The sequence below is a fragment of the Netta rufina genome (assembly GCF_964035555.1).
Source record: "Netta rufina genome assembly, chromosome: 18".
NCBI classification, from domain to species: Eukaryota; Metazoa; Chordata; class Aves; order Anseriformes; family Anatidae; genus Netta; species Netta rufina.
Genome location: NC_140142.1, coordinates 5,030,582 through 5,053,384, shown reverse-complemented (window position 1 = coordinate 5,053,384; position 22,803 = coordinate 5,030,582). Strand labels below are relative to the sequence as shown.

Sequence of the window (22,803 nt, the reverse complement as noted above, 5' to 3'; positions counted from 1 at the left end):
TGCTTCCACATTGTGCTTCTTTTTTTGTTTTTCTGGGTAAGCCCTGATATCTCATTTACCTTGGTGACAGTCCTGTTGTCTCTACAGTGGCATCCCTGTCCCTGCAGGCAGCAGCAGGCACTGTGCAGCCCTGAGTCACAGCTGCCTCCCTGTTAGCACCACAGCAACAAATGGGGTTCTATTTGGGACTTTGTGGAGTGAAGGACATAGACTTAAAGTCCAAGGGCAGCCTGAGAGGGACCAAGGGCCTGACCAAGAGCTTTATGGCAGCACCTGACAACAACTGGTCTTGGACTCATCTGCATGTCACTGCCCCCCTGCAGTGGGGCTCATGGCCACTGTCAGCCTGGAGAGGAATCTGGAGCTGCCAGGAGATGTCAGGGGATCTGCAGGGAGAACATGCAATGCTGAGTTGGTAGGGATTAGAATCCCATAAAATTAATGGCATCCAAAGAAGAGTTTTGTAAAGAAAAAAGGGAATATGAGGAGTCCATGGGGTAAGGACAGCTCTGCCATGCCAGGAGTGGTGCTGAAGAGCCAGCGGACAGAGACCTCTAAGAGTGTAGAATAATTGAGGATAACCTTCTTGAGGCCTCATGGACCAGGTCTGGTGCAGCACTCGCCTGCCCTTTGTGCCCTCAGAGACACCCCATGGCCCTGCCCAGCACTGCCCTGTGCTGCTGAGCCATCAGGGCAGATGGAAAGGGGCTCAGCAGCAGAGATCCCCATGGACATAGGTCTCCAGCCCAGCCTGAGCAGCATGGGCAGGGAGGGAGACCCCCGGGGATCCCAGGGCACCACAGCCCCTGGCTCTCACAGCAGCACCGCCAGCCTGGGGCTCTGTGGGGAGCACAGGGCAGGAAGCAGCAATGGCTGACCTGGCCAGCACGGACACACTGCCCTGGGCGAGGCTCTCTGGGAGCAGGGATGGCCCTGGGGAAGAGCAGGGCAGCATTGCTGGGCCTGTATAAAAGCAGAAATGAGAAGGAGAAAGCTCTTTGTGCAGGCCCCTGCTCGGGGCAGGCTGCTCTGTGGCTGGGCCAGGCCTCTTGTGCTGGCCTGGGGACTGGGGCTGGCCCTGCGGGGCACAGGCACTGTGTGCTGGGGATCTCCCAGGCAGGAGATCAGGGCTCCTGCAGCTTCACAGACCTCCATTTCCTGGCACCATAGCCAGACTCCTCCTTGCTCACCCCAAGCAGACACTACACATGTATGAGCTGCCTGCTTCCTCCTCCTCTAGAGGGAGAGGAGGAAATACATCTAGAGGGAGAAGGGGAAAACAAAACAAAACAAAACAAAACAAAACAAAACCATAAAAACTCAGAGAGATAGACACATAAGTAAGGGAAAGGAAAAGAAAAATGAAAGAAAAAGATATTCCAACCCCAAACATGAGGAATATTTAGTAACTTTTCAATTCCCACAAGCAGACCACTGTACTGCCAGTCTCTGAGAAACTGTAACCTTAACTTGGAAAGATGGCCCCAATATTTACCGCTGAGCACCATGTTGTGCCTGAGGTGGACTGACAAGAGCTCAAGTGCTCAGTCTGGTGTGAGCAGGCAGAGGAGAGCTCAGCAGCCCCAGGGCACACAGCAGCCCCAGCAAAGGAGCCTGGCGAGTGATTCCTTGCAGCCGTCCGGGGATGGTGACTCCACCACTTCCCCGGGCAGCCCATTCCAATGCCTAACAACCCTTTCGGAAGAGAAGTTCTTCCTAAGATCCAAACTAAACCTCGCCTGGCACAACTTTAGCCCATTCCCACCTCATCCAGTCATTGGGCACGTGGGAGGAGACCAACCCCCACCTCGCTACAGCCTCCTTTAAGGTATCTGTAGAGAGCGATAAGGTCGCCCCTGAGCCTCCTTTTCTCCAGGCTGAACAAGCCCAGCTCCCTCAGCCGCTCCTCGTAGGACTTGTTCTCCAGGCCCCTCACCAGCTTCGTCGCCCTTCTCTGGACTCGCTCAAGCACCTCCATGTCCTTCTTGTAGAGATGTCTTTCGATGTCTTTCCTGTATTGAGGGGCCCAAAACTGAACACAGTACTTGAGGTGCGGCCTCACCAGAGCCGAGTACAGGGGGACAATCACCTCCCTAGCCCTGCTGGCCACACTGCTTCTGATACAAGCCAGGATGCCATTGGCCTTCTTGGCCACCTGGGCACACTGCTGGATCATATTCAGCTGACCATCAACCAATACTCCCAGGTCCTCCTCTGCCAGGCAGCTTTCCAACCACTCATCTCCCAGCCTATAGCACTGCTTGTATATCACAAGTTCCTCACCTATTCTTACAGGCACATACTCTAGCACTAGATTATCTTATCCGTCTCCTCCATCCTGGGTTACAATTCTGTATGGCCTTACAGATAAGGTGTTAGTGACTAAGGTAGCATCAGACATAAAAGGTTTCTAGTCTTCCATCTAATTAAACATAGCAACGTATTTCAAATTTGGTTTTATTATTCTAATAGGGAGAGAACCAAATGTCCTTCTGAACTGATATCACCAGGGCCTGCAGGGATGTCAGGAAGGGCCCAGGGCCTGGCTCTGCTCTGTGGTGCACAGGGAGACGGTAAAAACACAAATCGTGGGGCAAAGCCGGAGCTCCTTGTCCTTCCGAGCAGGAAAACATTGCCCTCCAGATCAGGGCTCTTCCCCAGCAAGGTGGCCACGAACCCTGCCTGTCCTCCTCCTGCCATGCTGCGTGTGCAGGCTGCAGCAGAGGGGACCACCAGCCAGGCCCTGCATGGAGCTCTGCCACCCGCCCGGCCCCGGCCCTCTCCAGCGCCCTCCTTGCTGCTCTCTGATGCATGCCAGCACCTCCCCGTGCAGCCGGCCAGCACATCTGCTGAGGGCCAGGGTGGCTGCTGCAGGGGCAGGGAGCTCAGCATGGCCTTTGCAGCCCCCTGCCCTGGGCCTGCCTCTGCCCTTGGGCTCGGCCCCAGCCTTGGCTCTGCTGGCAGAAGGGCTCTTGTCATGCGCTTCCTGGCCTCCCCTCGCCTGCGCACAGCTGCTGCCCACTCAGGCTGCTGCCACAAACGTGTCCTCACAAGCAGCACCACCCCTTGGGCTGCTTCTGCTGGCCTCCCCCACCACACTGCCTTGATTCCTTGTCTATCCTGCACCGAAACGCATCTCTTGGCTGTCAGTGCCCTCTCCCCTGCCATGGTGGGATGTGTTTCCAGTGGGCCATCGACTATACACGGTAATGAACACTATGAGAAGGACTAGAGGGATCCTGCTTCCAGCCAGGGGGAGGCAGGGAGGAAAGGGACAATCAGGTTTACTGGACTGGGTATATTTAATGGCCTGACACATCAGATCCACAAATGTATCAGGCTCTACTAGGCACCGGTGCACAGTGTACCCTAATGCCATCAAGCTAGAAAGAGGTAGAACCCACCTGTATTTCTGGAGTGACAGGGGGATCCCAACAGTTAACTGTACTGGAGGCTGAAGTGAGTCTAACTGGGAAGGAATGGCAAAAGCACCCCATTGGGACTGGCCCAGAGACTATGTGCATCCTCAGCATAGACTGCTTCAGGAGAAGGTACTTCAAAGTTCCAAGACGGCACCACTGGTGGGGCTTTGGCAGAGCTTCCTTGTGAAAAGAGCTGCCCAGTCAATAGCAACTCTATTGACTGGGCAGGCCTTTTCACATTACTCAATTTAGTTTTCCGTGGCTGGAAGGGGACAATTTCCCCAAAGAGGCCAAGCTCATGGGTACAGCTACAGCCACTTGGAGAAATATTTTCTTTAGTTTTCATTCTGAGTTTTCCACAGCAGACCCAAGAGAGACCGTGGATGTCCAGTTTTCTAGTAAGATTCAGGCTGTACTTCTCAGGTTCCAGTGGTCATTTTGAATTTATTTTATTTCAAATTTATTTTATATTATATTTTATTTTCTATTATTTATTGATTTGATTTGATTTGATTTTAATTTTATTTATTTTATTTTATCTGAAGGCACCCCTGACCTATCTTAGAAAGGGTTTCATGTGCTGGGCTGGGCTGCATTTACATGGACAAAGACCACTGCTGGCAGTGGAGGTGTCAGACCTCCAGACTCTGCTTTTCCTCCCTATGGAGGTCTCCAAAGAAGTCACCCTGGATCAATAGCAAGAGAAGAATGATGTTCAAAATTGAAATGCAGCAAAAATCAACCTTTAAAACTAGAAAAGGTTTCTTACTAGGTGCTTTTTGAAAACTTCTTCCTTAACTACAGCATGCAAGTTCTGCAATTAGGTGCAAAAGCTGTGAAGACTTGAAGAAAACTATGGAGGAGATGTTAGGAGTTTCTGCATTTTAATGAGTTCCATGGTGTAGTTTGGTGCTCAGTCTATGAAGCTCAGGTACTGAGAGGAGAATGATGCAACTGCTTGAGCAAGTAAAGTCAGGAGGAAAAGCTGAAGTGACTTGGAGTATTAATGGGCCCCACTGAGGGCTGTTCCTAACAAAGCCTCCCCAGGGCCTTGTTAGGGCAGATAATAGGAGGCCATGGTTACAGCCAGGCAAAGCACTGTGTTGAGAAATGTCTTTGTTGGTTTTAGTGAAGCAGAAGAGCCAAGGCCTGACCCCTGGAAATGTGAGAGGAGATCCTGCACCCCTATGTCCATTTCAGGGCTCTTCCTGGGGTCTGTGGGATGTGGTGGGCAGTGTGATGCCATGAGAAGAACAGTGGTACTACATCTCTGAGCTGCTGCACAGGGTTGTAAGGAATCCATGAGACCCCATCACAATGAATATAACATCTCTCCTCCTAAGCTCTAGTCAAGAGGACAAAAACCTCAGGGCTGTTGGGCCCTCCATTCTTGCTAGCACCCTCTGCCTTCTCCTATGTAGCTTTTACTATGCTGTCCCACAATTTGTCCTATTTCCTTGAAGCCTTCAGACACCAATCTCTGTTCACCATCTTGCTCTCATCGCTTGCTTTCACCGATGTCTCGTCAACCCTCACCAGCTGTTCCTTGAAACATGAAGCCATGGTCTGATAAGAGGGTTACCTCTGGCACCACAGCATGACCCTCTGAGGGACATTTCTTCCTCCTTGTGGACAGTGCGCAACTTCCATGGTGCACTTTGTTGAGTTTCTTCTCCCCTGCTCTTTCCTACTAGCAAAGGAAATTTCCATCAGGGTGGAAACCACTCCTGAAGTAGGCATCCCAACCCAGCAGACTCCTTGCAGCCTGTCAGCAAACCAGACACAAGTCACCTCAGCAGCAGCTTCCAAGCCAGGGGCCTGCTGCTGGCCTTGCAGCTTCTTGGCTACACATAGCCAAGGCTTGTGCCTGCTGCTGCCCACTCATGGACTCAAGCAGAAGGGACAGGACAACCCATGTTGGGGCCTTCTTTCTGCCTGGGTCCTCCTGGGTCTGGAGGCAGAGGGGATCCCCCAGTCAGCATGCCAAGCAGGTGCCTTCTGCTGGCCTAGCAGGGCCACTGCCAGATGTCAACCCAAAAGTGCAGCTCCCAGGGAGAAGTCAAGGCTGACCTGCCACCTCCAGACACAAGTGACCTCACAGGCCCTTTCCGTGACACGTTCTTGCTGCTGCCCTATCAAGTGCAGAGACAGAAGTGACCTCACAGTCACTGCCACAGTCACATTCCTCCTGCTGGGGCAGGAGTTGCTGAGGCAGAGCTGAGCTTCTCAGAGCATTGCCACCCATCTCCTCCTTGTGACCCACAAGCTGATTAGATCCATGGCCCCTCACATTTATTTGGATTTAGGGTTTGGTTTAGGTCTCTTAAGCAGTTTTCTAGTTTTAAATATACCATTTTAATGCTAGTATTAAGGGCAGAGATCAGAGTGATTAAGAGAGTAAGAGCAAGGATGAATCAGCTATGGGCTGAGTTTTGTCTTCTAGGGGTACGCTGAGGTCACTCATTAGAGTAGTGGATTCCTGTCAGGGTGCTGAGTAGCATTTAGTTTTAGGAATTAACTTTACAGGTTGAAGCCAGGGAATAGCCTCATATGACTATTTTAAGTCACAGTTATGGCAGCATCAGCATAACCTGAACCCTCTTACCTCTACAAAATCCTTAATTTCTGCAGGCCAAGCCCCTATTCCCTCCTCTCAGTGTTACATTTCTCCTGGGCTGTCTTCTCCTGATTTCCCCATATCAGTTATCTTTTTAGGGGCATGCTTATGATGCCTTTCATGATCTTAGACTATCTGTCAGTGCTCTGTTGGCTACTCTATTCCTGAGAAAAGTGGCACTTAATACACGATGGAAAAGGACACAAATGTCCATCAGAGCACCCTGCACAATGTGTCCAGCAGCTCTGCAGTGCCACAAAAGTTCTGTTCCTGCCTACAAGTTTCCTTTCCAGAATGGCTCCTATGGCTCCAGGGTAACTTTACCCAGGCACTCACTTCCGCAGGCCAAACCACCCTTGCTCGCAGACTCCACGTGTCTCTCCAAGCCTCCCTTCTTCCCCTGCAGTAGTGGCACCTCACCGCAGCAGGTTGGTGCATCTCCAGGCTCAGGGGTGCTTCCTGAGGGCCTGCCCCGTGTGGGGAGTGGTGGGGAGGAAGAGAGCAAGGTCATCTCCTGGGGCATGGCTGAGCACAGCCCAGACATCCCACACCGTGGGCAGGCCCCTGCTCCCAGGCTGAGGCACACATGCAAGGTACACATTTCTCCATCAGTCCAGCTTCACACAGGGACCTTCAACCCTGCCCCAGTCCCAAGATTTGGCTACTTCTCCACCCACAGACATACCCTGCTTTCCATTTGGGGACTCAGGCAGGACTTTAAGGATCTGCTAAAGCCCTGAGTGTCCTTGTTTCTCACAGCCTCCTCACAAGTCTTTCTCCTGGCCCTCCCCACTGCCCAGCACTGCCTCTCAGGTGGCACTCAGTGACCCTTCAGAAGGGCCTTTGGGCTTCCTCAATTGTCCTGGTGCTTATTAGCACCTTCCTGGCTCCTTCCAGGGCCTTCTTGTCCCTCATGGGGACACTGGCTCTGGCTGGGATGGAGTTGCTCTCTGCAGAACAGTCCCTGTGGTGCTGTGTTTTTGATATGTGACCAGAGCAGTGTTGGTCACCCATGGCTGTAGTCGCTGTTCCTGTGCAGTGTTTGCACAGCATCAAGGCTTTCTCTGCTTCTCACTCTGCCCCACCATTGAGTCGGCTTCCACTAGACCAGGTAGCTCAAAGCCCCATCCAACCTAGCCTTGAATACTTCCAGGGATAGGGCATCCACAGCTTCCCTGGGCAGCCTGTTCCACTGCCTTACCACCCTCTAAGTCAAGAACTTCTTTCTAATGGCTAATCTAAATCTACCCTCTTTCATTTTAAAACCATTACCGCTACTCCTATCATGACACTGATGAAGAGTCCCTCCCCAGCTTTCCTGTAGGCCCCCTATTGGTACTGGAAGGGCTCTTTAAGGTCTCCCCAGAGCCTTCTCTTGTCCAGGCTGAACAAACCCATCTTCCTCAGCATGTTCCTAGGAAAAGGGCTGCAGCCCATTGATTGTCCTCATGGCCCTCCTCTGGGCTCCCTCTAACAGATACACATCCTTATTGGGGCACCAGAGCTCAGCACAGTACTTGAGTTGTGGCCTCACAAGCCCTCCTAACAGATCAACATTCACTCCAAACTTGGTGTCGTCCGCAAACTTACTGAGGGTGCACTCGATCCCCTCATCCACATCATTGATGGAGATATTGAAGAGAACAGGCCACAGTACGGGGCCCTGCGGGACACTAAGGACAGGCCTCCATCTGCATTTATTCACATTTACCATGACTCTTTGGTCCAGTTTTTAACCCCACAAAGCGTACACCCATCCAAGCCTTGAGCAGCCAGTTTCTCTGGAGAATGTTGTGGGAAAAGATGGAAAAGCCTTACTGCGGTCTAGGTAGAGCACATCCACAGCCTTTCCCTCATCCACTGCGAGCATCACCTTGTCACACCTTGAGATCTGATTTGCCAAGACAAATTTGACCTGCCTTTGAGAAACCCATGCTGGCTGGGCCTGATCACCTGGTTGTTCTGGAAGCGTTGTGTGATGGAATTCAAGATAATCTGCTCCAAGAGCTTCCCCAGGACCGAGTTCAGACTGACAAGCTTGTAGTTCCACGATCCTCCTTCCAGCCGTTTTGTAGGTGAGCATCACATTTGCTAGTCACCAGGTGACTGGGAACACCCCTGATAGCCAGGACTGTTGATAAATGATGGAAGGCAGCTTGGTGAGCACTTCTGCCAGCTCCTTCAGCACCCTCGGATATATCTCATCTTGCTCCATAGACTTGTGAACACCCTCCATGAGGGATGCAATACGAGCAGTGGTGCCTGCTCACCAGGAACCAGGCCAGCTTCCTACAGAGCTGCCTTACGAGGGGCATGGGCACCAAGAAAATCTGAGTTATCCGACTCAGCTCAGATGTGATGTGACACCACATGGACAAGTGTCTACAAATAGCCAATAAAGAGGTACAGGTCTGGGATTCTCTAGGCAATCCTGGTTTGGAGAGGATCAAGGGCTATGACAAGGCTGAAAGTCCCAGAAGGACTCAGGTCTTTGTGTCCATGGCTATGGCTGTTGTCTCTGCCACTGAGCCCTATGAGGAGACAGCTGATCATTAAAGCACCAGGGCCTCATTGCCTCCTCGCCCCCACCCATGAAACAGGCAGGGGTTGTACCATTCTCCTGCACTTGGCCATGTACATCCCCATCTCCTACTGCCCAACAAAGAGCCCTGAGCAAGGTGTGAAGGTGTGAACGGAAAGGATCTCTCTTCCCACAGGTTCAGGGTCAAGGCCTGGCCCTTTTTCTTGGTGACACACATTCAGTTTTCCTACACCTCAGTGTCACCTTCACATTGCCTTTGTCTCCTTGTCCTCACTGCCTCCAGGGTTCTGCTCTAATGAGCTCCAAGGGAGGCTGTGTCAGTGCTGGTCCTCAGGGGGACACTGCAGGAAACTTGCCTGGGACTTGGACTTCTGGAGAGCTGTCTTCAATTGTCTCTGAGTGCCTGAGGTTCGTGGGCTCATCAGCAAAGCCCCCAGAGGGGTGATTGCAGTGCCTTGGTCTGGTGCTGTGCTACTGAGCTGGGCTGGGCTTGTAGGACAGAGAGAGCTCGTGGCAAGAGGGCCCTGGTGCAGAGAGACAGCTGTGCCCAGGAGCAGCTCCTCTGCACAGCGCAGCAGGGCTGGGGGCTCTGACCGCAGCTGGCACGCAGAGAGGAGAGAAGGAGAGAGGGCTTGGAGGCACTGAGGAGCGCAACAACAGAGGGCAGCGTGTGGCAGGACACATCTGCAGGCTCCTGACACCGTGAGGCTCTGGCAGCAGGGCACTGCAGGTGGGGTTGCCAAGGGGTCTTGTACAGCTGGAACATCTGATGGCTGATATCATCTGTCACGATGTGTCTTATTTTACCTGTAATGTGGCACAGAAGATGTTTTAGAGAATGGTATTTTTGAGGGGGCATTTTAACAGGAAGACCGAGGCTTGGTTTATCTGAAATGGAAGACTTGCTTGGATTCTGTGCTTCCACATTCTTGGTGTGGAGGGGGGGCAGGGTTCATGACAATGAATTGTCTGGATTTTACAGGAGACTGAGACTCCAAGAGTATTGCAGGGAGAGATCAATATGGCAGCAATTAACCTGATCAAATCCCTTCAGGCACCTCAGCCTAAAGACTGAAACAACAACGTTTGTTGTCTCCTCAGGGCTTATCATATCTTTAGGAGCTGCAACCCCTGTGATGTCCTGTACTCAGGAAGCACACAGCTTGTGGGATAGGGTTTGTGAGCAAGGACATGGCAGATACATGCGGACAGAGAACCTGTTTCCAGCAGGGACATAGGAAGGCAGTAGAGATATGAGCAGGGCAGGTGGTGAGAGGGAGCTGCTGCCAGAAATGCTGTGCGAGGGAGGGCTCAGGCACCTCCCCGCAACCCCCTGCAGGGCAGACGCCTTCCCTGGGACACCCCCTGCTCTCCTCTCCCTCCAGCACAGCCTCTGTCCTCAAGCCCCCGGTGTCCCCAGAAGGAGCTGCCTTATCTGCAGGCAGAGCTGCAGCACAGGAGGGTCTGCTGAGTGTCCGTCTGTCCCTCCCTGGCCTTGCCTCCCCTGGCAGCAGCACGCTGGCATTCCTCCTGGCTTCTCCAGCTGGCCGTGCTGCTGCTGGTCTTGTTCCCAGGCTGGCTGGGGATGGGGGTTTCACATGCCCATGGGGTTAGCCCTCGGTGTGCTTGGGGGAAGGGGAATATGGGGACAAGGTGAGGCGTCTAGAGATGGGCACTTTGAGCCTGGATTCCTCTGCTCTCAGCAGTGTCTTTGTTCTTTTCAATCAAACGTGAGTAGAACTTTCCTACAGCTTTCATGGGGCAGCTGAGACTGTACTTGATGGACAGACTGGCTGTCCTCCCCGAAGAACACTGTGCACTAAAGTGACAGTCGCTTTTTCTCTGATAATGATCTACAAGGATTCCCTTTGAGTCCAGCAGAAATAACCAGGATCTGTGGCTTAGAAACACTCCTCAGGAGTTGTGGGACAGCGGAAAGAAAAAACTCAAAATACAAAAACTTAAAATAAAATTAAAAAAAAAGCATCCACAACTCTGCTCTGCAGTTTGGTGAACTGGGAGCAACACTGTGAAAAACTCTCTGAGATCAGGAGGGAAGAGAAACTGACATTTCCCCATGTTCCTCTTCACCTCTTTCTGTAGGACAGGACTGACTCCTGCATTGCCCACAGTAGAGCCCCCTATTCCAAGAGACAGCCTCAAGCAGAATGAATAAGGATGCATGAAAGGGATCTGCCAAATGTCTGCCAGAAAGTGCACAATATAGGCAATGATTTTAAATGAGAAACTGAATTTGTTTCCCTCTGATAAATTTATTATACTTTATTACTCTCATCCTCTACTTAATTCAGGACCATATCCCGAAAAAAGCAGATGTCCAACAGAAGCACCATCACTGAGTTCCTCCTGCTGGCATTTGCAGAGACGCGCGAGCTGCAGCTCCTGCACTTCGCGCTCTTCCTGGGCATCTACCTGGCTGCCCTCCTGGGCAACGGCCTCATCCTCAGCGCCGTAGCCTGCGACCACCGCCTCCACACCGCCATGTACTTCTTCCTCCTCAACCTCGCCCTCCTCGACGTGGGCTGCATCTCCACCACTCTCCCCAAAGCCATGGCCAATGCCCTCTGGGACACCAGGGCCATCTCCTATCAAGGATGTGCTGCACAGGTACTCCTGTTTCCCTCCTTGGTTGGAGCAGAGTTTTTTCTTCTCACCGTCATGGCCTACGACCGCTACGTTGCCATCTGCAAGCCCCTGCACTACGGGAGCCTCGTGGGCAGCAGAGCTTGTGCCCAGATGGCAGCAGCTGCCTGGGGCAGTGGCTTTCTCAATGCTGTCCTGCACACGGCCAACACATTTTCCCTGCCCTTCTGCCAAGGCAATGCTGTGGACCAGTTCTTCTGTGAGATCCCCTACATCCTCAAGCTCTCCTGCTCAGACGCCTACCTCAGGGAAGTTGGGCCACTTCTGTTTAGTTTTTCTTTAGGCTGTGGTTGTTTTGCTTTCATTGTGTTGTCCTATGTGCAGATCTTCAGGGCAGTGCTGAGGATGCCCTCTGAGCAGGGCCGGCACAAAGCCTTTTCCACGTGCCTCCCTCACCTGGCCGTTGTCTCCCTGATGGTCAGCACTGGCATGTTTGCCTACCTGAAGCCCCCCTCCATCTCTTCCCCATCTCTGGACCTGGTGTTGGCATTTCTGTACTCAGTGGTACCTCCAGCAGTGAACCCCCTCATCTACAGCATGAGGAATAAGGAGCTCAAGGAGGCACTGAGGATGTTATTGCAATATTCAATATTTCAACGAGGAACTGATCTTCTGCATGTGACTCCCTGAAGTATACCTGGACAAGGCAGAAACACCTTTGTTCACGTATTTCAAAAACTGTTCATTCTTTTCAATGTTATTCCCATATGCTAAATATTTCTTTATACTTTTATTTTATAAATTTAATATATTTTTCTTCTTCTGTGTCCTTCTACCTTTTCTTCTAAGCCAAAGGCTTCATGTAGAGGTGCTGCTAAGCTCTTTGTAACTAACTAAATAAAGGAACCAGCAGGTAGTCAGTTTCTGTGGATCTCATTTCTCATACACTCTTCTCAGGTACAGCAGTGGTTGTGGGATGAAGATCCCTGCTGCAACGTGGTGGAAAACCCTGGTGTTGTTTGGGGCTGCCCTTTTCTGCCCTGGCAGGCACTCCTTGCCTGCAGCCTTTGAGTCAGGGTTGCCACTTTTTCGGACCCATGAACACTGAGAGCAGCAAGACATGGGTGTTTTGGTGCTGGTCTCACTTCTCTTCCACACTGCTGTCTTGTAGCACCACTGAATCAGAACTGGCCTTCCAGCTAACACCCCTAGGAGTACGGATTTCAAAAGTGAGGAGGAGGAAGCATTGAGGAAGCAGCCTGATCTGATGTGAAAGTTCTCCCTGCTCAGAGCAGATCTTAGCACTGGAAACCTCCAGAGGTCGCTTCTGACTCTAATCCTGAAGGAAAGAAGGGCAGGACAGGGAGATAGGGGGAGGAAATACTGCAGTGGGTTGAGGTATTGCTGACATATGTAGTCCTTGCTCCACATTGTCCTCAGGGTTACATCATGAATGAGTTCATCCCCAAAAGATCCTCTGCACCATGAGCACCCGGTGTCCAGCTGGTTTGGAAATACTGCAGAGACGTTCTTCTGATGCTTGTGTAACCAGATTGGTGGTGGCAGGAAAAGACTGTTCCTTCACTAGTGATCAACTTTCTTCTTCATGTTAGGCCGCAACTGAACATCCCTCACAATTCTTAGAGTGTTTGCTTTATCTCAGCGATGAACTGCATTAGGTCTCCTTGATTAGTCTGAGGCACAATGCAATACTTTTTCCCTTCTGCCACTCCAGCACAAAACCTCTGAATATTTTTTCCACATTGACCTGCTGGGGCATTTCACATTTTTTACTTTCATATCCCTGATGGAAGGGGATGATTCCCAAACTAGGATACACAGATGGGTTCTGCTTCAGCCATTTGAACTGTCCTGTTCTTGAGTATTTCAGCTTGAGTTTTGCCACAACTCCTGCACTGTAATGCATCCCTTGTCTGGCATCACCCTGTCCCCTGTACTGTGGGATGACTGTGCTGTGGTGGGACGTGTTTCCAGTGGTTCGTCTACCAGACACCGTAAAGAATACTATAAGCAGGACTAGAGGGGTTCTGCTTCCAGCCATGGGGAGGCGGGGAAGAAAGGAACAATCGGGTTTACTGGACTGGGTATAGTTAATGGCCTGGTACATCACACCCACAAATGTATCAGGCTCTACTGATACATCAGTACTCACCGGTGCACAGAGTACCCTAATGCCATCAAGCTAGAAAGAGGTAGAACCCACCTGTGTTTCTGGAGTGACAGGGGGAACCCAATACATAACTGTACTGGAGGCTGAGGTGAGTCTAACTGGGAAGGAATGGCAAAAGCACCCCATTGGGACTGGCCCAGAGGCTATGTGCATCCTTGGCATAGACTGCTTCAGGAGAGGGAATTCAGAGTTCCAAGAGGGCACCACCAGTGGGGCTTTGGCAGAGCTGCCTTGGAGACAAAGGACATGAACCAGTTGTCTACCTTGCTTGGCCTTCCACAGAATCCTTCTGTTGGGGGTTTGCTGAGGGGTGAAGAACAGCAGGTGCCAATGGCTACCATGGTGGCGCACCTGAGGCAGCGTTGTGCTAACCGAGACTCCCTGATTGCCATCCATGAGCTGGGTCATCAACTGGAGAGCCAAGGTGTAGATGCAGAGCTTGGCAGCGTGGTTTAGTGATGGACTTGTCAGCACTAAGGTAAAGATGTATGACCTGGGTGACACGTCCCAGAGTAGTGTCAGGCACATTGCAATTCTTTTTACCTTCTGCATCTATAGCACAGGAAGAAGGAGTTTGACCTACTCTATTGACTGGGCAGGTCTTTTCACTTTACTCAGTTTAGGTTTCTGTGTCTAGAAGGTGAAATTCCCCAAATGAGGCCAAGCTCATGGGTGCAGCTACAGCCACTCGAAGATATATAATTTTAATTTTCATCCTGAGTTTCCCACAGAAGACCCAATAGAGCATAGATTTCCAGTTGTCTGCAAAGATTCTAGCAGAATTTCTCAGGTTCCAATAGTCATTTCAATTTTATTTTATTTTATTTTATTTTATTTTATTTTATTTTATTTTATTTTATTTTATTTTATTTTATTTTATTTTATTTTATTTTATTTTATTATTTTATTATTTTATTTCATTTTTTTCCCTAGGAACTCCTGACTTCTCTTAGAAAGGGTTTCATGTGCTCGGCTAGGCTGCAGTTACAGGGACAAAGACTACTGCTGGCAGCAGATGTGTCAGACCTCTAGACTCTACTTTTCCTCCCGATGAAGGTTTCCAAAGAAGACACCATAGAAAAATAGCAGAAGAAGAAAGATGCTCCAAACTGAAATGTAGCAAAATTCAGGATTTATAAACAGAAAATATTTTCATTAGTTGCTTTTTGAAATCTTCTTCCTTAAGTACATCATGCAAGCTCTGCAGTTAGCTGCACAAGCCGTGAAGACTTAATAAAACTATGGAAGAGATGTCAGGAGTTTCTGCATTTTAATGAGGTCCATGGAGTATTTTGGCACTGATGCTATGGAGCTCAGGTACTATAGAAGAGAGTGATGTAACCGCTTGAGCAAGTAAAGTCAGGAGGAAAAGTTGAAGCGACTTGGAGTATGAATGGGCCCAACTGAGGGCTGTTACTAAGAAAGCCTCCTCAGGGATATGTTAGGGTAGATAATTGGAGGCCATGATTGCAGACAGGCAAAGCACTGTGCTGAGAAAACTCTTGGTTGATTTTAGTGAAACAGAAGAGCCAAGGCCTGACCCCAGCCACTGGGAGAGGAGATCCTGCATCCCCATGTCTGGCTCAAGGCTGTTCCTGGGATCTGTGGGATGGAGTGGGCACTGGGATGCCATGAGAAGAACAGTAGTATGACACCTCTGAGCTGCTGCTCAGAGTTGAAAGAAATCAATGAAGCCTCATCAGAATTAATATAACATATCTCCCAACAAACTCTAGCCAAGGGGACAAAAACCTCAGGGCTGTTGGGGCCTTCCCTTTTTACCAGCACCCTCTGCCTTCTCCTCTGCAGGCTTTCCTATGCTGTCCCACACTTTGCCCTATTTCCTTCAAGTCTACAGACACCCATCTCTGTCCACAACCTTGCTCTCATCCTTTGTTTCACCCATGTCTCGCCAACTCTCACCAGGTACTCCTTGAAAGACAAAGCCCAGGTCTGATCAGACACAAGCCACCTCAGCAGCAGCTTCCAAGCCAGGGGCCTGCTGCTGGCCTTGCAGCTTCTTGGCTAGACGTAGCCAAGCCTTGTGCCTCCTGCTGCCCACTCATGGACTCAAGCAGAAGGGACAGGACAACCCATCTGGGGGCCTTCTTTCTGCCTGGGTCCTCCTGGGTGTGTAGGCAGAGGGGATCCCCCAGTCAGCATGCCAAGCAGGTGCCTTCTGCTGGCCTAGCAGGGCCACTGCCAGATGTCAGCCCAAAAGTGCAGCTCCCAGGAAGAAGTCAAGGCTGACCTGCCACCTCCAGACACAAGTGACCTCCCAGTCCCTTTGTGTGACACGTTCCTGCTGCTGCCCTATCAAGTGCAGAGACAGAAGTGACCTCACAGTCACTGCCACAGTCACATTGCTCCTGCTGGGGCAGGAGATCCTGAGGCAGAGCTGAGCCCTTCAGAGCACTCCCATCCATCTCCTCTTTGTGGCCCACAAGCTGATCAGACCCATGACCCCTCACATCCATCTTTGCATGCCATGTGACTGCAGAGTAACCTCACAGTTCTTGGCCTGCACTAAGGGCCACACCCAGTATGGTACCTAAAGGTAAGGGTTAGGAGAGGGGCTGAAGGTGAGGAAGTCAATGCACAGGAACAGGGGAATCAGCTGTTAGGTGCTCATCCATCAGGGGACTAGGGCTCACCTTTCTGGGTTTGAATTTAAAGAAAGATTTTTTGGGAGGGATTGGTGTTCTGCTTTGCGTATCAGGTCTGTGGTTAAAGTGCGGACAAGCTTAGTGATTTAGGGTTTGTTTAGTTTTTCCAATAATTCTAGGCCTAAATAGAGCATTTAAATCTAGTGTTAAGGGTAGGGATCAAGGTAAGCAAGAGAGTAAGGGTAAGGGAAAGAGGCTATGGACTGAGTTTTGGCTTCAGTGCACACTTAGATGTCAGGCATAGGAGTAGTTGATTCCTGTTTTGGTGTGGAGTAACATTTAAATGTAGGAATTAAGTTTGCTCTTTGAAGCTGGGGAATAGCCTCATATAAGTGTTTTAAGTCACGGTTACAGCAGCTTCCGCATAGCCTGAACCAACTTACCTTTTACAAAATCTTTAGTTTCTGCTGGATAGTCCTATTCTCTCTTCCAAATCTCACATTTCTCCTGACCAGGGCTTCTCCTGACCTCACTATATCAGTCATATTCTTAGGGACATCTTTCTGGTGGCTTTCAAGATCTCAGAGTATCTGTCACTGCTCTGTTGGGTACTCTATTCCTGAGAAACGTGGCACTTAATACATGATGGAAAAGGACATAAAAGTCCATCAGAGCACCCTGAACATGTGCCCAGCAGCTCGGCACCATCACAAAAGTGCGCTTCCTGCATACAAGTTTTCTTTCCAGAATGGCTCCTATGGCTTCAGGGTAACTTTTCCCAGGATAAGTTACCCAGGATAAGGGTAACTTTTCCACTCACTTCCCCAGGCCACACCACTCTTGCCTGCAGGCTCCATGTGTCTCTCCAACCCTCCCCTCTGCCCCTGCAGTAGTGGCACCTCAGCGCAGCAGGTTGGTGCATTACCAGGCTCAGGGGTGTTTCCTGAGGGCCTGCCCCGTGTGGGGAGTGGTGGGGAAGAAGAGAGCAAGGTCATCTCCTGGGGCATGGCCTTAACCACAGACCTGATACCACTAGCAGGACAACACACACTCCCACTAAAACTTTGCTTAGACTCTAATCTAGAAAGAGAAAAACAGGTACCTAGGGAGCAAGAGAGAGGTCAGTTCTACCTCGTGATCTGATGGCCCAGCAGGAGGAATGTGACTGTGGCAGGGACTGTGAGGTCACTTCTGTCTCTGCAGCTGATAGGCCAGCAGCAGGAACGTGTCACGGAAAGGGACTGGGAGGTCACTTGTGTCTGGACGTGGCAGGTCAGCCTTGACTTCTCCCTGGGAGCTGCACTTTTGGGCTGACATCTGGCAGTGGCCCTGCTAGGCCAGCAGAAGGCACCTGCTTGGCATGCTGACTGGGGGATCCCCTCTGCCTCCAGACCCAGGACGACCCAGGCAGAAAGAAGGCCCCCAGATGGGTTGTCCTGTCCCTTCTGCTTGAGTCCATGAGTGGGCAGCAGCAGGCACAAGGCTTGGCTGTGTCTAGCCAAGAAGCTGCAAGGCCAGCAGCAGGCCCCTGGCTTGGAAGCTGCTGCTGAGGTGACTTGTGTGTGGTTGGCTGAGAGGCCACAAGGAGCCTGCTGGGTTGGGATGCCTACTTCAGGAGGGGTTTCCACCCTCATGGAGCTTTCTGTGGTAATAGGAAAGAGCAGGAGAGAAAAAACAGCCACAAAGTGAAACTTGAAGTGTAGCTCTGGCCATGAGGAGGAAGAAATATCCAGGGGAACAACTGGTCTTGCTGGTAGAGACTGAGGAAAAGAAGGCACTATGTTCCTCAGGTTTTGTCATCAGGTTTTCCCACACACCCATTAAAGATGATCATTCTTCTAAATCCTCTTTTATAAAAGTATTTATATACACTTTTTTGTTTGTTTATTTGTTTCTTTTGTTGTTTTGTTTTGTTTTCTTTTTTTGTCTTTGACAGTAGTAGATGGATTGAGCTCCAGCTGGGCTTTGGCCCTTCTAATTTTCACCTGCACAGCCCCATAACATTCAGGACGCAGCTCCAGACAAACTGACAGCATGCATGAGAAGGAAGCACAGCAAATGTGGAACCTGGCAGCCTTCCATCCCCTACTCTCCTGTGATTCTATGCTGCACTTTTATTCAGCTTCTTACTCCTCTATTATCCAAACGTTCCATGCAGCTCCTGATGCTGCTGTCTTGTCAGAGACAGCACAGACACGGGAAGGTTGAACTGTCTGCCTGCAGACATGAACACCTGACAGAATGGAGCATCTGTCCAGTGGAATCTTGAGAAACTGCAGTAGTTTGCCTAAAGGAACATCTTGAACAATAAGTGCCTAGTCCTGTGCCAGAGGAAGAGGAACTACACATCAGGGCAGACTCTACTGAGGGAGCAGTGACCAGGAGGAGGAGGGTCTGGGCACCACGAGGGATGCCTTATGAGCTGTGGTGCCTGCTCACCAGGAACCAGGCCAGCTTCCTACAGAGCTGCCTTATGAGGAGCAGGACCTCCAAGAAAATCTGAGTTATCATACTCAAGCTCAGATCCAGTGTGGCACCACACAGAAGAGGGTCTGCAGCCCTCAGGAGGTACAGGTCTGGGAGTCCCTAGGACAGCCTGGTGTGGAAAGGATCAAGGGCTCTACGAGGGATCAAAGTCACAACCCAGGTCTTTGTGTCCATGGCTATGGCTGTTGTCTCTGCCACTGAGGCCTATGAGGAGACAGCTGATCGTTAAAGCACCAGGGCCTCATTGCCTACTCGCCCCCAACCATGAAGCAGTCAGGGGTCGTACCATTCTCCTGCACTTGGCAATGCACATCCCCATCTCCTACTGCCCCACAAAGAGCCCTGAGCAACCTGTCAAGGGAAAGGATCTCCCTTCATGTGTGCCATGCAATAAGACCTGGCCCTTGTGATTGGTGACACACATCCAGTTTGCCTACACCTCAGTGTCACCTTCACATTGCCTTTGTCTCCTTGTCCTCACTGCCTCCAGGGTTCTGCTCTAACGAGCTCCAAGGGAGGCTGTGTCAGTGCTGGCCCTCAGGGGGACACTGCAGGAAACTTGCCTCTGACTTGGACTTCTGGAGAGATGTCTTCAATTGTCTGTGAGTGCCTGAGGTTCGTGGGCTCATCAGCAAAGCCCCCAGAGGGGTGATTGCAGTGCCTTGATCTAGGTCTCTGGTGCTGAGCTGGGCTGGGCTCCTGCAACAGATTAAACTCATTTGAAAAGGGATCCTGGTGCAGAGAGACAGCTGTGCCCAGGAGCAGCTCCTCTGCACAGCGCAGCAGGGCTGGGGGGCTCTGACCGCAACTGGCACACAGAGAGGAGAGAAGGAGAGAGGGCTTGGAGGCAGTTGGCAGTGGGAGGATGCTGAGAGCTGCCTGCAGGAGAAACCTGCACAGCCCTTCACAAGGTAAGTGCCTGGCTGCAGGGCCATGCAGCTGCAGCTCCTGGAAGGGTCTCCTCCTGCTGGGTCTTGTTTCTGGGAGGGCAGTGGGCAATGCAGTAGGCTTTGAGAGTCCTGCTGGGTTGCAGTGTGAGGTGAGAAAGTCTGGCAGAAGCCCCTTGGAGTGCCCTAAGGCAGGTGCCCCTGGTCAGCCCAGAACACCCTGCCCTGGCTGGCCATGCCAGGCTCTCTGTCAGCTGCCCCATAGCTCCTGCAGCCATGGAGGTGCCCCTTGGCAGGGCCCTGTTGGTGGCAGGGTGCTGCAGGGCAGCGCTGAGCACAGCCGTGTGGGATGGGGTCTGTGAGCACGGGCAGGGGGAAAGAAGAGGAGGGCACAGAGCAGCAGCTCCCGACAGGGACAGCTGCAGGCAGCAGAGAGAGGGGCAGGCGGCCAGAAGGAGCTGTTGGCAGAAACGCCGTGGCAGGGGGGATTCGGGCACCTTGCGGCCACGCCCTGCAGTGCAGACGCCTTCCCCTGGAGCAGCCCCTCCCTGGCCTCCTCTCCCCCTGCAGCCCATGGGCTGTGGGGCAGGCAGGGGTAGAAGAGAAGGTAGAGCTCAAAGAGATGCTCCCAAGCTCTGTCTGTGTGAGAACTTCACCTCAGGTGAGGCTTCTGTCCAGCTGCACTTGGACTGGGGCTTCTCTGCTCTCAGTTCTCTACAGTTTCTTCTCAAGGAAACACCTGAGTTGGATGGTCCTGTGGCTCAAAGACAGGAAATACAGGGTAGATTAGAACACGACTTGTGGGCAGTGGCCTGTGTAACTCTGCATTCAGATGAGTTGTTTGAAATAACACTGAAAAGCTCATTGATCTGACCAGTGAACTGAACTTGAGCTTCCCCCATGTTCCTGTTTCCTTCCTGCTGTATAGCAGAGAGGACTCCTCTGCAGCCTACAGCAGCCCCTGCTCCCAGTGCCACTCTCAGCCAGCACCAGACACAGCTCAAGCAGGAGAGATGCCAAAAGATTTTCGTGCAAAGAGAGAGGCTCAGGTTACAGGGTGCTTTAAAAGACACAATAGGTTTTCCTCAGAGAACTTTGTTTTAACATTCTTCTGCATTTTGCTCTTTACCAGGAAAGCATGTGTATGGACAGCAAATGCCCAACATCAGCTCCGTGAGTGAGTTCCTCCTGCTGGCATTCGCAGACACACGCGAGCTGCAGCTCCTGCACTTCGCACTCTTCCTGGGCATCTACCTGGCTGCCCTCCTGGGCAACGGCCTCATCCTCAGCGCCGTAGCCTGCCACCACCGCCTCCACACCCCCATGTACTTCTTCCTCCTCAACCTCGCCCTCCTGGACCTGGGCTGCATCTCCACCACTCTGCCCAAAGCCATGGCCAATTCCTTCTGGGACAACAGGGCCATCTCCTATCAAGGGTGTGTTGCTCAAGTCTTCTTTTTATTCTTCTTGTTTGGCTCAGAGTATTCCCTTCTCACCGTCATGGCCTATGACCGCTACGTTGCCATCTCCAAACCCCTGCACTATGGGAGCCTCCTGGGCAGCAGAGCTTGTGCCCAGATGGCAGCAGCTGCCTGGGGCAGTGGCTTTCTCAATGCTGTCCTGCACACGGCCACTACAGTTTCCCTGCCCCTCTGCCAAGGCAATGCTGTGGACCAGTTCTTCTGTGAAATCCCCCAGATCCTCAAGCTCTCCTGCTCAGATGCCTGCCTCAGGGAAGTCGGGGCACTTGTGTTTAGTGTTTCTTTTTTCTTTGGTTGTTTTGTTTTCATTGTGCTGTCCTATGTGCAGATCTTCAGGGCAGTTCTGAGGATGCCCTCTGAGCAGGGCAGGCACAAAGCCTTTTCCACGTGCCTCCCTCACCTGGCTGTCATCTCCCTGTTTGTCAGCACTGCCATATTTGCCTACCTGAAGCCTCCCTCCATTTCCTCGCCGTCCCTGGACCTGGTCGTTGCACTTCTGTACTCGGTGGTGCCTCCAGCACTGAACCCTCTCATCTACAGCATGAGGAACCAGGAGCTCAAGAATGCAGTGAGGAAACTGATTCCATACATTCTTCTTAGGCATCCATGATGTGTTCAGAAGATGTATTCTTAATAATATGCAAATATTTTGATTCACATTGTATCATATCATTTTTATCGTTACTAGTGTTATCATAACATTGTCATTAATAAGAATCCCAAGAGAAATCAAAGTGTATTTGGGAAAATGACACAACATTTTTTTACTAATCTCTGTTACTAATCTCTGTTAGTATTTTAACAATATTTCATTTTGTCTTTAATAATCTCATTCTTACCATTCTGAATGTTACATCTTTAGTAAGGTTTAACCACATCATCTATTGTACATACAGAACCGGGCTTTCTTGGTAGAGAAAGACAATAAAGAATTCAGCAGAAATTCATTGGTCTCAGTTTCCTTCTCTTCCCATCTTCTGTTGAGCTGCGGGAGCAGCCCCAACATCTAGGAGGGGCTCAGGGCCAAGAGCCCAGCTGCCACGGGTAGGAGCAGTGTATTTGGATTAGACCTTGTGGATCTAGGTGACAGTCCTCTTGTCTCTATAGCAGGGCTGGCAAAAAGCCTTTTCCACGTGCCTCCCTCACCTGGCCATGGTGTCCGACTCCCTCAGGCCTGTCATGGTTGCCTACCTGAAGCCCCCCTCCATCTCCTCCCCATCCCTTGACCTTGTGGAGGCAGTTCTGTACTCAGTGGTGCCTCCAGCAAAGCACGTGCTTCTCCTGCTGAGTGCTGCTGGTGGGGTCAGGCCCGGCTGATAATGGATCTTGGTGCCAGTGCTGCTGTGGGGCTGTGCTGGGACTGCAGGCAGGGATAGGCAGTGGGCACGGCAGTGCCTCCACTGCAGCACTTCCCTTCTAAGGGGGGATCCCCTCCGAGGTGGACTGACCAGAGCTCAAGTGCTCAGTCTGGTGTGAGCAGGCAGAGCAGAGCTTTACAGCCCCAGAACACACAAAAACCTCACCAAAGGAACCTGGCGAGTGATTCCTTGCAGCCCTGGGGCAATGGCAGTGATCCCATGAGCTGGGTCTGCCTCCCAGCCTGCCCAGCACAGCCCTGCAGAGTGCCCCCGTGCCCCAGGCACCACAGCCCCCTCGCTCTGCAGAGCAGCACCGCCAGCTGGGGCTGGAGCTGGAAGGGTGCTTCCCCTGAGTGTCTTCTAGGCCAGCTTCAGGCTTCTGGATGTAAGCGCAATCCCCACTGTGCCCAAGGAGCTGAGAGACCACCAACAGGCATGGGGCTGGAACATTGCCTGCAAGGTCCCTCCTGCCCTAGCACCTCACAGGACTGGCACAGAACTGGCTCCTGAGCGTCAGAGAGGCTGGGAGCCCAGCAGGCTTGAAGGATGAAAAACAGCTCACTTCTACCTGGGCAGGTCCTGGCCCAAAAAGGGGGTGTTTTGTAGGT

The 22,803-nt window shown here is 51.5% G+C and overlaps 1 protein-coding gene across 1 annotated transcript; it reads left to right on the top strand.

Annotated features, from left to right (window-relative positions):
- Positions 1-10,915: 10,915 nt before the first annotated feature.
- Positions 10,916-21,447, top strand: LOC311216329 (uncharacterized protein; the record flags this gene model as incomplete). Its single annotated transcript, XM_084297873.1, has 3 exons — positions 10,916-11,817; positions 16,873-16,952; positions 20,489-21,447. 3 exons carry the CDS (start codon positions 10,916-10,918, stop codon positions 21,445-21,447), a joined length of 1,941 nt encoding a protein of 646 aa, XP_084153999.1.
- Between the last annotated feature and the right edge of the window lie 1,356 nt (positions 21,448-22,803).